A 17,746-nucleotide genomic window follows, 5' to 3' on the forward strand; every position below is an offset into this window, starting at 1 on the left:
CCCTTCATATATCTACTCTAAGCTTTGATCCTCTAAACTCTTCTTACAGGAGGACATCAAATGCTTAATCACCATTTATATCACTTAATTGACGTTTAAGAGAGATTTTGAATGTAGAACTGGGATAAAATTGTATCAGCAAAACTTAAAGTTTGTATATTATTGAATGAATAGTTTTGTTGGTAAGATAGATACACACACACACTTGCCAATCTTGGATAGTCCATTAGGATTGGCTCTTAGAATTTGTATTTTACTACTTGTAACAAGAGATTGAGGAATTAATGAAACTGAATAGTTGTTCGTGATTTTAGAGAGCACTTGCAAGTACTTTTTGAACTCAAGGCTAACACATTCACTAAGAATATTTAAGAGAGGAGGTGAATTGAATGTCAAGAAATACAAGGGAGATAATAATTCTAGCTAGTTTCCATTTTATCCTTGAAGTCCAAGAATCATTTGTTTTTATTATTTATTTCTTTCTAATTTTAATTTTCCTTTCACTTTTGATATTGTATCACTCAAATTACGTAAAGGGTGATAATTGATACTAGTTGATTAGGATTTTGAAACTAAATCCTCATAGGAAGAATACTTTTTTCATCATTTTATTTCACATCGTGACACAAACTGTACAATGGGTTGCAAAAATGTTCTCACCCCAAGATAATGTTACTTGAAACTATGTTTATGTATGTTATTGGAGATCTAAGTGTTTGGTATTTGAGAATCGAAAATTTGAAATATATCTTTATGTACGTATAACATAAGGAAATAATATTATTATTTCATGAAAGATAAAACTTTGAAGACATTACATCCTCTTATTTTCAACGTTTTGAAGAAAGATATGTAAATTAAAAATCTGTCTTGTAAATATATCCCTCCACCTTATTTAAATTCGCCAATTATGTGGCCAAAAAAAAATTATTCTGCAGCTTTGCTCTCACTCATATAGGCTTCAAGGAAGCTCTGAACAATCTGTTTGCTGGGATTGAAAACCAAATCTTTCCATAAACTCTGATACGCACTTCCATTCAGAACAGCCTCAAATACCTCAGTAGCATCAATACGATTCAATCCCCAAGAACGCTCATCATTGATGCGTTGTATCTTTGAAAGTTGCACTCTAGCCAGCGTATGAGTGTTCTCTTTCATTCTCTGCATGGCATCTCTGAGCAACTCTTGTTTGGTTTCATCGTCCACATTAACATCGTTCTCAACCTTAAAATACTCGTGCAGTTCAGGAGCGCCGATGGCTCTTCTTATTCCAGCAGAATAATCAACCTCAGGAAGGAAGTATTCTCTGGTCTCATCCACAAACCCTGCGTCCGCCATTTCATCGACCCTTTTGTCCAGATAGGGAAAGAGGACATCAAGAGACACGTCGAGCCAGAGGAAGCAACAATCATGTTTGGAACGAAAGTCCAAGGTGGGATCTTCCACAAGGTATTCTAGGTAAGTGTTGGAGCCTCCGACGATGATGGGAAGGTGTCCTTGTTGGGAGATGTGTTCGATCGCAGAGATGACATGGTCGCAGAAAAGGGTGGGAGAGTAGTCGAATTCGGGATCTTCGATGATTCCCAGGAGGTGATGTGGGATTCCTCTTCGCTCGGATTCCGGGACCTTGTTGGTGATTATGTCCAGACCTTTGTACACTTGGATCTTGTCAGCGTTGATGATTTGAGAGGGGAAATGTGAGCCCAGGTCGATTGAAAGCTTGGTTTTTCCTGTTCCAGTTGATCCCATGATGAACACAACCTTCTTCTTGTCGCAAGCAGCCATTTGTTCTTCTTAACAGTTGATAATAATAACCTTCAATGAAAATGTTCATAAAAACAACCTTGATTTAATATAATATATAGTATATATGTACTATACGATGCAAATATATAATGAAAATGTTATTAGTTAAAACTAGATATTGATTCCCTTGTGAGTTGCATGGAGTTCAATGTTGAAAATTGTTTTGTCCAAGTTTAAGCATTCCATGCCATGCACACAAAAGTTAGAATATTTCTAGGTATGAGTTTGAAGAAAAAAATTGGCAAAAAACAATATGTTTATCATCGATGAAAAACTCCAAAACCATTTCACTGCATTGATTCTCCTATTGTACCAAAAGAAATTGATCTTAAAAGAGTGTTTCCTCAAGGTGAAATTTCATTTATGAAAGCTGATATGTCAAACTTCTTGTATATATGCCAAAAATCACTGCGTCTAGTCATACAAGATGTATGCCCTTTGTGACACTAGGTTTGGGGTCAGACTTCACAGTTGCAGTCAATATTGAAAAGAAAGAAAGCCTTCTAGTATAAATTAAAAAAAAAATCAAGTATATAAGATATGAAAGAAGATTTAGAGGGAGGAGGAGGAGGAGAGGTATGATGAATAATATTAACAACCTGGAAAACTTTAGATGAAATGCTGAGAGGAGGAAGAGAGATCAAAGAGCTCTCAATCGTGTGTTTAGCTTTTTGATTGGCCTATATTTATACGTGCACAACCATATCTTCGTATTAATTGGTTAAGAATGTACATTGTACTTGAATTATAGTATGAGATACTCCATTAATTACCATACAGTGTTCCTATTCAAATTTTATGAGAAGTAAATGGGTAAATACAACATGTTTAATTACTTTTTCCTTTTGGAAAATAAGGCTTAAATAAGGAAAACCCTTGTGAAAAAATGAAATAAACTAAAATGTTCAAGAGATTACGTATTTCATTTATTCAATTCAAAAAGAGTCCGGCAATTTTCTAACAGTTCTCTAAGAGTTCAAACAACTGACAAAACTAATAAACCAATTAACGTATATTAAAATCATGACAACCTTTTTTAAACTCTCGATATAAATAAAGAGCATGTATTGAGCCAATTCAGTCAACCAAATCAATACAAAATTAATCCAATCTTATTAATTTAAATTTTAACGTTTTTACTATTTATACACATATATTACCTTACTATTTAAAAATAATTTCTAAGTTCAACAAGTTATATATTTGAAATTTGGAACTGAGAAAAATTAGCTTTTATTGCTTTCCATGTAGGAGTTGGTCATACAAATAATAGAAACTTGTTTTAATGAAGATGGATACATATTCACACATTAATTACAAAATCTGGTATATTAACCCTTTTAACAAATGAATAATACCTTTTACATATTGCATCTCATACATTGTTTGCTTTTAATTGTGATTAAGAGTCTAAATTTCACCAGTAAATAAATAAAAACCTTCACTCAATTATAACTGCCACGTGTAACATTGAACTAGAAGAAATCCACGTATTGAATTAATGCATAAGATATTGAATATTGTAAACTTTAAGATCAAATGGCCAATTGCGATTTTGATGATAACAAAATTATGAATTTGATGTCAAATATAATGGTCAATTGGGTTGAACTATGACAAATGTTGTAAACATGTGCAGATATGTCAAAAGTAAAGTCTCACGTTGCTTAAAAGAGAGGATGTCCAAGAATTTACTCCTATCCTTTTTTATATTTTACATATCAAATTATTAGAACAATCATTTTTAAGTATACGCACCAATAATAAAGAAATCAAAGTTGGAACATTTACATCTTGGCTATAGATACTATTTGAATTAAAAATAATAATACATTACTAGTGATGTATCATTCATTTTAAAATAAAGTATCAATTTAAGCACAAAATCTTTGACAATGAAAATTTATTAATTATCTTTTTTTAATTTCTTCATGATGTGATAACGGATTTAATAATTTGATGCGTTAAATTATATTTAAAGAAAAAAATGAGAAAATTATGATCATTGGTGATAAAAAAAAATTGCTGAAAAAATAACACTGACTTTGCAACACCTTACTTTTATATATACTAATAGGATCATTTTAACGCCTGCGAAATCACTAATGCCAGGTTTCCGACTTGGGAAAAAGACAGGGAAATTTTTTTCCCCCCTTTAACATTAGAATCCGTTGATCAAATATTTCAAACCTTCAGATAACTGATGAGTGATCCAATATCAACCCTGCTTTCAACTTAATCTATTATCACCTAAAATAATTTCATACTATACAATCTTATAATATTATATTAAAAATAAAACAACGCTCTTGGTTGACAGCATATACATGCACCTGGCAATGCTCACTTCCTTCTTCTAGAGGATACAAAATAATATTTCCATAGAGCAAGTAAAGTTACTTGCCCATATATTTTGCTATACAATTTACAGAATTATAACAGGTATCTCTGCTCTTCAACCAGCCCACCTTCTTCTTAAACAACCTCCTTGTCCTTCGGGCTACTAGCTTTCACTGTTCATCATAAATTGGAGGGTGAGATTCGAACGAATCCCCGTAGTAGTAATTTCCATCAAACAAATTTGCAGATTACATAAAGCATGCAAAACAAGCCAAAGTGGAACATAACCTTGCAAGCTAATGCAATTAAGCATTTATGCGCAATGACAGATAGACAAGCTGAATAAATAATGCGCAAATAATTGGCAATCACTGCCCCATGTCTATCAGCTACATGTGATCACGGCTAAATAATCCATGCAAGGAATTAGGATTACATGTTCTCATGCTTTAAACAGCAATATGGCACAAACAGACATGCAGCAATCATACACAAGTGTAAGGTAGGAAAGAACTACTACCTGAACCTTCTGCTTCAAAATCAAACCTTACTCGTTTCCTTTCTCTTAGCTTCTTCGGTAGGCTTTTGCAGATATCAAAACCTATTATTTTAGTAAAAGTAGGTTAATGCTTGATCCAACATAATTTATAAATTAAATAACCCTCTTTAATTCCCAATCTCTTTCCATCTCTACCCTTATTTAATAGTGATCATCCTGGACAATTTTCTTATTCAAACTATTCTCTTTGAAAGGCTTCCTTCCTTATCTCAACTCATACAGTTACTTTACTTAGTAACTAGTCATCTTGGTCAAAAATACTATTTCTATTTATTTTATTTTAAGGACAATGTCATGTCTCACATGCATTTGCTTTCAAGTCCACTTACTTGAGTTTCAATCAAGTAAAAAGTCCGAATGACTTTGACTTACACGTACTCATTTATAATACACATTCAATCACACATATTAACATACTTATATTCTCCTCATTGGGTTTCAATCAAGTAATCTTATCTTAAGTCTATTGAACTTGTAATTTGTCCTTGTGATAATTCACTTCCTAATTATTAATATCCTATGTAGAAACTTAAAACAACAAGATCTTCTTTCCTTTTAAACCATTACCTTTACTTTTAAAATCTAAAGAACTCGGAACAGTATTTTCTCTTAACTCTTTAACATTTTTCATTTAGGAACATGATCAAACTCAAAGTCCCAATTTCAACATCTCAATTCAAGCCTATATCCAAATGTTTATTAATTTAGTTACTAGTTATAACTTTACTATAAAACTTTCTTATTCTCCTATCCACACAAGGAATCCAAATAAACTAATTGTCACTCATCCTGAACATTCCAAAATCAACCTCAACAGCCATTCATCTTATTTTAGCTTATAATCCTTCTATTACTTCTCTATTCAACACTTTTCGATCCTCTATAGTAGCAAATGTCAAGCTTCAAACATTCTCACCCATAATATGAAAAATTCCTTTATTTTCTCATTTCCTAAATTCATGAAAATCACTTTTAGTAGAATTAATTCCTTTTTAATTTCAACACATCCATTCAAGCCTATCACCAAATTTTGACTAACATAATTACTGCTTCAATTTCATATTCATGTATCAATACTCTCTTAAAATTTGGACAGCAACTTTTCTCCCTTTTTATTTCCTTTAGCAACTTTAACGTCAAATCCGAATAATGTTTCTACTCAACTCCTCGATCATTTAGCAGTCCAAAGTAGTTTCTTGACATCAAGGAACATAAAAACAGCAACTTGAACACGTTTGTAAATCAGAAAATGCAATCCCAAAATCTTCCAGCAACGACGACATATATATAAATGTATCTCCCAAGTTCTAACAGCAGTAATAACCGTGTGTATACATATAATATTATACTCTTCCCAACTTACAGAAACAGAAGCTACATATACCGAAACTATATATATATATATATATATATATCAGTTCGGTCTCCTCTCAAAAACCAGTCGTCATCTAAACCAGCGACTATCATACACACACACATAAGTTTCGGTTCTCCCCTTTCATACCGATCCAAAATCACCATCCCACATTTAACACACCTAGCTAGATATACATATATATATATATATATTCAGAAGTCGGCCAACACAGAACATATATATATACTACTCCTGCACGTTACCCTCAAAGTCAATAACACACATGAATATATATTTTGCATCTTCCTCGATCTCTTCCTCCAAACCAAAACCAACCTTAAACGGAAGATTTTCCCCTGTTTAGAATCAGCAGAACCAGACTCCCCCAAGCCTTTAACCCCTGTTCGGCCAAGTCAAAAACAGAGCAACCATTCGGTACACACATACACACATATACATACATACATATACTTATTACCTCATACTAGCTTCATAACTTGACCTTGAAAATTCACTACCCAGATTTGAACAGCCATAACCAGAGGGAAGATGAATCATACAATTCGAAAATCATCACTAAACATTTCCAGACACACACCCCTGTTCGGACAGCAGCGCAAAGACAAGGAAAAGCACATGCAAGATCAAAAACTACTTCTACCCACTTCTATCTTACCGAGAAACACCATTTCACCGATCCTTTTCTTCCTTTCTTCACTTCCTCTCACTAACCAAATTCTGTCAGTCGACCTTTGCACCTTATTAAGCCACAGACCGGAGAAAACAAGAGTGGAAGGAAGTTCAGGAGGCTCACCTTAATCAAGATCGCCGGTTGCATGCAAGAAAAACTCCTTCGATCACCACCTCCGGCACTACTCCCTCTCTCGAGTTCTCTCACTGTCGCGGATGGAAGGAAATGAAAGAATGCCACGGTGATCAGTTATGTAATGAAGAAGTGAATCAGGTGGCTAATGGAGAAGGCAGCACGTGTATTACATAGTTGCTGGACCATTTTGCCCTCCAAAATAATTATTCCTCCAATCTTATCCCTTTCCTATTTTTCTGAAATATAAGATATATCCAGAAATTAAACCAAAATATCCTGAATGGATTTTTCTTATCCATCACAACTGGTTATCCTAAAATTCTCAGATTAAATATAAATCTCTAAGTATTTTTTCCATAATTTCCATAGAAAATAAACCATTCTTCTCTTAAAATTATCTATTAAAATTATTTAAGCCATTTTTGGGGAAATACCTTTTCCAAAATGTCTCTAAACCCTAAAAATCATCATTCCATAATTTTCCCCCTTTATTTGGCAAATAAATAATTTTAATAAATTTTTCTCTTTTCTACTCATCCTAAATCATAAAATTCGAGTGTTACAGACTTTTTCAGCGGCAACAATTATAATCGCCACAAAAAGTCTGACATTCATGGACTATTTTTATTGTGGCTACAGAAAGTCAAGTTTTAGTAACCACTTTAAAGAGTTGCCACTCAAAGTTGTCACAAAAAGTCATTTATTTTGTAGTAAAGGGTCGACCAATGGGAAATGCAGCTAGTAATTGGCGATTGTTTATTTTTCCAACAATCTCTTACGTCTTGCATAAGACTATTGATTTTGATTTCAATGTTACCATATATTTAATTTCTTTTACTATCATTAAAAATGATTTTCAAGTTCTATAGTATAATAATTTGCATATTATAATTGGTAAAAAAATTAGCTTCTAGTGTTTTTGATGTCGGTTTTGCTCTCCATTCATTGAGAATATGAAAACTAGAATGTTCTTTTAATGAAGATATACAATAAAGATACATTCTTCTTCGTTAACTCTTGGATACATTCAAGTTAATCACACTTTTGTTATAAAACATTTAAATTCCTTTACAACCAAAAATAAATTGAAGTACGAAGTGTTAGAGAAAAATATAAAACCTGATGAACTAAATGCAATGAGCACAAGTCTAATACTAAAAGATTAGCATATGTCATGAAGAAAAGCTCCTTGAACTTTGTAACCGCAAAAAGAAAAAAAAAAAAAAAGCTCCTTAAACTTGTAAACCATACACGATACTATGAAGTGCCTATAAAAATTAACTTTAAAGCTAACCAATTTAGTAAAACAAATTTTATGAGGCTAGGGATTGGTAACTCTAGGTTGCAAAGAAAAATTAGCCATACATAACTTGAATTAAAACCATCTCAGCGACAAGTTCGGAATCAAAATCATAATGGAAATCAAAGAAGAAAGGGAAGGAAAAAAATGAAAGCACGAAACGCAGATGACGTCTCTGGTCCAGTTCCTCCACCTCTGCACAATTTCGCCTACGTCTCTGCTCTGATCCTTTTCTTCCTCGGCTGCTTCATCGAGCTTTCTCTGAGCAGAAGAACAGCGGCATCTTCCCTCTCCTCAGAACCAGCTTCGACGGCGTCTTCTGCGCCAGCGTCGGCGACCTCCTCTCGTCTTCAATCTCCTCCGCTGAACCAGTCGAAGACAGAGAAGATGATCGATGAGCAGTCCAAACTCCCGCCTCCTCCTAAACTCTGAAAAATCGCTCTTTCTTAGGTCTCTCCAATTCCAAATTCTCCTCTCCACAAAAACGCTGTCGTCCCTACATTCATTCAGCACCTGCAAAATTTTGCTTCTCTCAGGGCCTCCTTTCTGGCAATGAAAGCAGAAGAGAAATGAAACAAATACAGAAAGGAAAACCGAAAAGAAAATAAAATAAAAAATGAAATAAGATAAGATAATTCTTGGAAACTAAGATATTTAAAAAGCAACCTCCCAAATAATGCTCCAAAAATCATTGATAACTCTCAAAAAATCATTTCAAATATTCTTTAAATATACTCTGAATGAAGATTTATCAAACGTTCTTGGCAGCTTCACACCACCTTGGCTCCTGCCAATTATGACAGCAATGTGATAAGTACAAGTTGAAAAAAAAATGATCCTAAAAAACTAGCTTATTATGAGGGAGAAGAGAACCATTTAAACTTACAATTCACGTCACACCTGTGTGAAGTTCTCCAATATAAGACTCATTACACTAAACAACTTAAAACAGAGAACTGATTAGTTGATTGACCACATACTTCGATAAACAATTGGACACGTATAAAAATATTCTTGAATACACACACACACACACACACACAGCGTGGTTATAATTTTTATTAATTCTGCACCCTTCTTGTCAGTTCAATCTACCTGATTCTCAGTAGAACTCTCCGAAAGCATTTAGGAGAAGTTAGAATTTTGACGAGAAAACTTCCTCGTGAAATTGAGCTTGACACACAGGAATGGCCATGAAAATGACTTGAAGCAAACAAGAAAAAAATATAGCAGCTCCATTAATTGAAACCCCCTTTTCCATGCGATAATCAAATCTTTAGTTGAATAAGCAAATTGTCAAAGATATAACAATTCCAGTCAACCATCCTTTTGGATGCAAGATGTTGCCTTACCTTAAAAGGGGATTTCTTCTCAAAAATCTCATCGGACTGCAAAAAGTAATAAGAGACATATCAAATAACATGTGATATTAAGACTGTACACTCTTTTAGAAGGAAAGTATAACAAGAATCACAAAATGAGAAATGAGCTAAAAACCTTGATTGATGGCTGGCCCCCACTGTTCACGTTTATATAGAAGGAAAGGGTACAGGGTAACCAATATACAAGAGACTCGTATTGATACAAAGACATATAATACAAATATCATAACCTCATTCTTATCCCACTGTAATTTCTACTATTATAAAATGATTTTATTTTCTAACTCTCTCCCTCAAACGAGACGGGGTGATACACAAACCAAGTTGGTTGCGAAAAGTAGAGAACCGAGGCAAAGTTAAAGCCTTGGTGAAATAATCAGCTACTTTGTGTGTCGACCATCAAGTGCTTTTGCCAACAGTTGATCGCGAACAAAGTGAATATCTTTTTCTATATGCTTTGTTCCAGCATGTTGGACTGGTTGGCTGCGAAGGCATTAGCACTGAGATTATCACACCAAATAATTGGAGGATGATTTAAGAAGAGACCCAGTTCAAATAATAAAGAGCATAGCCAGTTGACCTCTCCTGCAGAATCAGCTAAAGCACGGTACTCAGATTTAGGGCTTGATCTTGGCACAACTCTCTGTTTTCTAGAAGCCCAATTTACTAAAGTATTGCCCAGATACACACACACACACAGCAACCAGCCATAGACTTGCGATCATCCATATTGGTAACCTAATCTGCATCTTTAAAGCTGTCAAATGTATATTAACAAATGGTTTAATGTGAAGTCCCTAGTGATAAGTCCCTTTAAGATATCTAAGTATCCGTTTCACACCCCTTTAAAATGAACATCTATGGGTTTTGATAAAATTGGCTAAGTTTGTTAACTGAAAAGGCAATGTCAGGAAAAGTTGTTGTAAGCCATTGAAGTGCTCCAATTGCTTGTTGATATTTTGTGGCATCAATTAGTGGTTTACCATCATGAATAGCAAATTGTCTTCCCGTGACCATTGGTGTTGCTAGTAATGCAGCATCAAACATATTAAAACGCTTAAAAAGACCAAGAACATATTCAGCCTAATTAGGAGGAATACTAGAACTATCTCGTGCCACCCAAGAAATAATGCAAGGGATCCAAGTCTTTTAGAGAAAAGGGAGAATTTGGCCTGTGCACAGAAGACTTTAAATAGGATGAATTGTTCTCAGTAATCAAAATATCATCAACATAAATCAAAACGAATACTGTGAGTTTGTTAGTGTGAAGCATGAAGAGGGACATATCACTTCGAGCATTCTTGAAACCCACTGCAATAAAGTCGCACTTGATCTCTCATACCAAGTTAATGGAGCTTGTTTCAATCCATAGATCACTTTGACAGGCTTACATACATGATTTGGTCTCTTGGGATCAACAAAACCCTCTAGTTGACACATATACACATTTTCTCATAGGAATCCATTGAGAAAAGCATTGTTGATCTCCAATTGCCTTACTTCCTAATTAAATGTGACTACAATCGTAAGAACAACTCTAATGGTGGCTATTTTAACTACAGGGCTGAAAGTTTTGTTAAATCAAGACCAGGAGTTTGTTGAAAACCCTTGGCTACCAACCTAGCTTTGTGGTTCAAGAGAGAGCTATCAGCATTGAATTTCATCCTAAACACCCATCGGCAATCAATGATCTTTGAAGGGCCATCATAGGGTACGTACAAGATACCATGCTTGGTTCTATTTGAGGGCATCGAATTCACTCACCATAGCTTGTCGCCATTGAGGTGAAACTGAGGCTTCAGAAATAGTATTGGGCTCAGCTACTTGAGTTAAGGACTTTGGATGCTCAGAAGATAAAACCCAATAAAGGATTACGTGGGCTTGCAAATACCACTTTTAGCTCTAATGGTCATTGGATGCACATTAGTAATGGGTTAATCTGTCACATTAGTGGGACTACTTGAAGTAGAGAAAGATGATAAAGAGTTGCTCATCAATACAGAAGAAGAGACAAATGGTTGTGCAGTGGTGTCGTCACTCCTCAATAAGTGTTGAGGCACGAAAGTGGATGGTGAGCTTTGTTTTGGTGAGATAGTGAAGGGTGTGCTCTGTCTTGGTAAGAGAGGTGGCAAAATAGGTTGCTTAGAGGGTAAAGCTACTGTAGAATAAGGCCTAGAGTGAATGACTATAGGGACCACATTTTCATTTTGAATCCCACCAAACCTATGATTTAAAAAACCTATTGCAAAGGGAAAAACTGAAGGATCAAAACCTACATGCCTTGAAATGTAAATGCGTCCAATGGAGCTCAAGCACTTATACCCCTTTTGTTAAGAAGCATAGCCAAGAAACACAGTTTTTACTATGAAATTGAAACTTGTGATCATTGTAAGGCTTAAGCTAGACAGGGATAACACGAACACCCAAATGGTTGCAAGGATTTATAATCTAGCTCTATTTTAAAGAGTTTAAACAGAGGGGTGTCATTGTTGAGAACTGGTGTTGGGAGTCTGTAAATTAAAAATACAACAGCTTGAAAAACATCAACCCAACATGTTAAAGGCATGTGAGCTTGAGCTAAAAGATTTAAACCAGTTTCCACAATGTGCCAATGCTTGCACTCTGCACGGCCATTTTGTTGAGAAGTATATGGACAAGTATATTTGAGATTAATTACATGAGCTTGAGCAACATTAATGAAGGGCTTGTATTCTATTCCCATATCACTTTGTAGGCTCTTAATTTTAGTCCCAAATCGATTCTCAACTAAAACTTTAAACTAAAGTAGATATAACCATGTGTGACGGCTAAAATCATCAACAAAGTGGATATAAAAACAGTGCCCTTGAACAAATTGAACATGTGAGGGTTTCCAGAGATTAGTATGAATTAAATCAAGAGAAGCAGAAGCATGAGAGCTACAATTAGGAAAAGGTAAATATTTAAATTTCCCATATTGACAGGCTTTACAGAAAAGTTTGTGTCTAGACTTGATTTTCACATTACCATCATTTAATATTTGTCTCAAAACTCTATCATAAGGGTGTTCTAATTTATAAAAACATGCCTTTGGAGCAAAAGATAGCGCAACAACAAAATGAGCTTAACTAAATTAGAAAAACATGCCTCTGGAGCAAAAGATAGTGCAGCAGCAAAATGAGCTTGAGCTTGATGATGATGATCATACCTCATTGGATATATTTCTGGTCCCCCTTGAATCAACACTTGTCCTGTCACTTTGTCCTTCACAATGCAACCGTGATCAGTAAACAATACATCAACCATGTTATCTTCAATCAACCTATAAATACTCATTAATTTCTTGGTTGTAGCAAGAACTATTAGAGTATCATCCAGCTTGAGTGAAGAGGAGAACAAGGAATAGCAGTAAAGCCAACAGCTTGGATTTGAGTTTTCTCACCAGTACATGCAAGAAGATGAGACTTACAAGCTGGAAGAGTCTTATCTAAATAATCAGAAGATGGAGAAACATGGTTGTTAGCACTGCTATCCATGTACCAAGCTAAATCAAAGACGGTACTTGGTGAAGCAAAATAAGCTTGAGGAGAGAAGGCCTCTGATAGCATATTTCTGAAGTTAGTTGGTGGTTAAAAGGAACATTATAGCGATGATAATAGTTTGTAACTAGATGACCAAAATGATGACACAAGTTTAGGGGAAAGGTTGGCTTTTTGAAAGAAAATTTTGTGTAGTAAAGGAAAAGTAAAGAGTACATGAAATCATTTATCTCAAGATATTTGAATTGTCTCCTTTACCATTCTTTCAATAAGCTTAATCCGTGGCCACATTACAAGCTTATAAAGTCCCACTGATTTTAGAAGTGTGTGAAACCATTCTTCTATTGAGAGAGAGCAAAATGCTAGACATATGAAGCTCTGATGTTGGGGTTGTGTTATACTTATTGAAATGTTACATCTAATCTTAACAATCACAGGAAAATTATATTATGACTCCTCTCTCACACACACATTTTGAAAATTGCTAGAAAGCCTATTGTTATGTTATGGATCTTGCATTCTTCTGTATTTCACTACGTTTTTATTGAGTATATCTTGTTGAGCAACTATAAGGAAAACTTCATGCATGCCAAGTAAGTGGATAATTGATAAACTGAGTTGTTTTACTGTATGATTTACTTGAGGATGAGTAAAAGTTCAAGTTTGGGGGTGTGTTAACCTTACGAAATTCATGTTATTTCATCACATTTTCCTTTAGTTGTTACACTTCTTGCAAAAATTAATGCATATCTAGAAATACTTATGAAAGGAAAATGTGCATAGTTGATACTTGGGCTAAAGTTATGAATATTTGATTAATTGCCAATATTTTGTCCCTAGTTCATCAACTTTGGCTTTCATAATTTATCTTGCTTTGTAGGTGATTGAAGCTTGCTCATGGAGCCATTTGAAGCAAATATTAATGCCCATGAAGTTGGAGAGAAGCTTAGAAAGTCAAGACACAATGGAAAAGTCAAATAAAGAAGAGATCCAAAATAGTGAGCCGTTAGCCTCAGCCAACAGAAGTCTTTGGCTTTAGCCAACAAAGGAGGCAGAGAGAAATTGGCTGTAGCCAAGAGAAATCTTGGTTGCAGCCAACATAGAATTATTGAAGCTACGCATTTTGGAGACAACACGTGTCTTAAGGCTCCATATGCTGTATAAATCGAAGGGATGCACCATTTTCACTCATTCTGGTCTTCTGGGGTGTATTTGGGAGCTCTTTGGTGTGCTAGATCATGGATTTTGATAGAGATTGAGTTGGGGTTTGAAGTTTGGAAGAGATTTTGGCTTCATATCTTGGTTCTTCTTCTCCATTCTCCTTTTCTTTCACATGTTCAATATTAGCACTAGTTTATCTGTATCTTTTCACAGAATTTCTGAACATGTATAGCTAAACCTTTGATTCTAGGATTATCTTGAACCTTTGCATGGATTAATCCTTGATTCCTAATCTCATTTTGTGATTAATAATATACATGTGTTTATTTTACCCCTTGCTTAATGCTTCTAAGCACTTGATCACCATTTAGATGTTATGTTCATTTGAATGATACTTGAGAAGGCTAGTTTGAGTGTAGAACTTGGGTAAAATTATGTGAAAACTTGAAGTTTGCTTATCGAATAGACGGTTTTGTTGGTAAGAGAGAGATATACTTGCCAACCTTACATAGTTACTTTATGATTGGAGCTTAAAATTGGGTTTTATTACTTGTAACAATAGATTGAGCAACTAATAGAATTAAACACTTATTCTTGACTTGAGAAATCTTTTACAAGTACATTTTGAATCATAGACTAACACATATTTTCATTAAAAGCTTTTATGATAGGAGGTAAATTGAATGTTAATAAATTCAAGGGGGTTAAATAATCTTAGCTAAGTCCAATTTTATCATTGAAGTCCAAAAATCATTTGTTTTAACTAATTTCTCCTTTTAAAAATAATTTTCTTTTACTCTTGATATTTGTGTCACTCAAATTCAAGGTACTAAAAGCCGGACCGCTTAATGAACCAATTGAGACAGTGAGTTAAGGGTTAGTGGGTTAGATCAGCATCAAATCAGGATCAGATCGATCGTAATAAAAATAATATAATTCTTAACTATATAATAACAAACCAAAATAATGATATAAATTTTTAAAATAATATAAATAAGTGGCAAAAATAATAACACAGTCCTACTAAATATAACAATCTTTTTAGTTTTTTATTAATAAAAATAAATATTCTTAAAATCTTTTGATTTTAAAAAATTTATAATAAACAGAAATTTTTTTAGAATAAATAATTTTTTAGACTTTTATTTTTTTTTTACATCCGTTAAACTCATACAGCTATACCTATACATTAGGTATCCTTATAAACCTAGCCAACTGATGCATTGGAATATGAATTTTTTTGGTCTGCATTTATTTTTTTATTCGACTTTACAGCACTTTGTTTTTTCCCAACGCAGCAGGATTGACATTACATCTTTCCTTTTCGCCCACACGTCTGCTTCCTTCACCCTCCTTCCTTTCCAATTCCTCTTCGTTTTCTTCCCTCTTCTGTAGGCTTGCTTGGCCTTTTTTTCCTCCCTCTCTCTCTCATCAACATTTTAGTGTTCTCTGTCTCTCTCTATTAACCATTATATATCATGCTAGGTAATTTTTTCATCTTTTTTTCTTTTCTTCAAGTTTCTTCTTTCTTGACATGCTTCTATCTCCATCTTCTTCAAGCTTTCTTCTTTCCTATTAGGGTGTGGCGTCACCCTTAGAACCTGGAAGGCAAAAGAAAAATTAACCCGGTGAACCCATCTTACCCAGCGAGTTACCTAGGTTACACCGATTCAAAACAGGTTAGTCCAAGTTAGTTTCTCTCCAATTTTGAACAAGAACTAAACTGGACAAGTGACCAGTTCACATATTTTTGATCCGAACTGCCCGTCCGATCTGGTTTTTAATACAATGCTCAAATTAGACAGAAGTGAGATAATCAATGCTTGATCACGTACCGTTTTGAAACCAAATCCTCATAGCAATAATACTTTTCTCATCATTTTATTACTTGTCACTATTCAAACTTGGAGTGCAAACAAAGTCTCACCCCAAGATAACGTTACTTGATCCTCAAACTATGTTTAAAAAAATGCATGCTATTTGTGATCTAAGTGTTTCGCATTTAAGAATCGAAATTTTGAAATATATATGTTTATGTATGTATAACAATAATGGAAATATTATTATTATTTCATAAAAGCTAAAACTTAGAAGACATTACATCCTCTTATTTTTCAACGGTTTGAAAAAAGATATGCAAGTTAAAAATCTATCTTGTAGATATATCCCTCCACCTTATATAACTTCGCCAATTATGTAGTCAAAAAGAATAATTATTCTGTAGCTTTGCCCTCACTCATCTAGGCTTGAAGGAAGCTCTGAACAATCTGCTTGCTGGGATTAGAAACCAGATCTTCCCACAAACACTTATACGCACTTCCATTTAGAGCAGCCTCAAATACCTCAGTAGCATCAATACGATTCAATCCCCAAGCAAGCTCATCATTGATGCGTTGTATCTTTGCAAGTTGCACTCGAGCCAGCGTATGAGTGTTACGTTTCATTCTCTGAATGGCGTCTTTGAGCAACTCTTGTTTGGTTTCATCGTCGACATTAGCATCGTTCTCAACTTTAAAATACTCGTGCAGTTCAGGAGCGCCGATGGCTCTTCTGATTCCAGCAGAATAATCAGCCTCAGGAAGGAAGTACTCTCTGGTCTCATCCACAAACCCTGCGTCTGCCATTTCATCGACCCTTTTGTCCAGATAGGGAAAGAGGACGTCAAGAGACACGTCGAGCCAGAGGAAGCAACAATCATATTTGGAGCGAAAGTCCAAGGTGGGATCTTCCACAAGGTATTCGAGGTAAGTGTTGGAGCCTCCGACGATGATGGGGAGGTGTCCTCGTTGGGTGATGTGTTCGATCGCAGAGATGACATGGTCGCAGAAATGGGTGGGAGAGTAGTCGAATTCGGGATCTTCGATGATTCCCAGGAGGTGGTGCGGGATTCCTCGTCGCTCAGATTCTGGGACCTTGTTTGTGATTATGTCTAGACCTTTGTAAACTTGGATCTTGTCGGCGTTGATGATTTCAGACGGGAAATGGGAACCCAGGTCAATTGAAAGCTTGGTTTTTCCTGTTCCAGTTGATCCCATGATGAACGCAACCTTCTTCTTGTTGTAAGCAGCCATTTGTTCTTCTTCACAGCTGAAAAGCAAACTAACAACATAATAAAAGTTTATTTAATATAATATGAAGTATGTACTACGACCCACACACACACATATAATGAAAATGATATTAGTTAAAGGCTGGAAATGCCTAAAATTGTTTTGTTCAATTTTAAGCATTCCATGCGATGCACACAAAACGAAGTTGAAGAAAACAATTGACAGTTAAAAAAACTCAAAAATTATTTTACTATATTGATATTTCTCCATATTGTACGAAATGAAATTGATCTGAAAACAGCATTTCCTCAACAGAGAGGAAATTTCATTTCACAAAACCGATATATATATATATATATATATATATATATATATACTTCTCGTATAACTAAAATAGAAATCAAGTATGATGAACAAGACCAATCACCTGAAAGACTTCAGATGAAA

At 34.6% G+C, this 17,746-nt stretch overlaps 2 protein-coding genes across 2 annotated transcripts; both read right to left on the reverse strand.

Annotated features, from left to right (window-relative positions):
- Positions 1-927: 927 nt before the first annotated feature.
- LOC114750677 (adenylate isopentenyltransferase 5, chloroplastic-like) lies at positions 928-1,785 on the reverse strand. Its single transcript, XM_028939276.1, has one exon. The coding sequence runs from the start codon at positions 1,783-1,785 to the stop codon at positions 928-930; it is 858 nt and encodes a 285-aa protein (XP_028795109.1).
- A 14,704-nt stretch (positions 1,786-16,489) lies between these two features.
- Positions 16,490-17,320, reverse strand: LOC114750705 (adenylate isopentenyltransferase 5, chloroplastic-like). Its single transcript, XM_028939308.1, has one exon. The coding sequence runs from the start codon at positions 17,318-17,320 to the stop codon at positions 16,490-16,492; it is 831 nt and encodes a 276-aa protein (XP_028795141.1).
- Positions 17,321-17,746: the final 426 nt, after the last annotated feature.

This window comes from Neltuma alba, unplaced genomic scaffold (genome assembly GCF_004799145.2).
Source record: "Neltuma alba isolate B1F8T4 unplaced genomic scaffold, ASM479914v2 tig00001113_pilon, whole genome shotgun sequence".
Lineage (NCBI taxonomy): Eukaryota > Viridiplantae > Streptophyta > Magnoliopsida > Fabales > Fabaceae > Neltuma > Neltuma alba.

Bases quoted from the DNA above. Each gene is read 5' to 3' on its own strand.
- LOC114750677 (XM_028939276.1), bottom strand. From the start codon at position 1,785: ATGGCTGCTTGCGACAAGAAGAAGGTTGTGTTCATCATGGGATCAACT.
- LOC114750705 (XM_028939308.1), bottom strand. From the start codon at position 17,320: ATGGCTGCTTACAACAAGAAGAAGGTTGCGTTCATCATGGGATCAACT.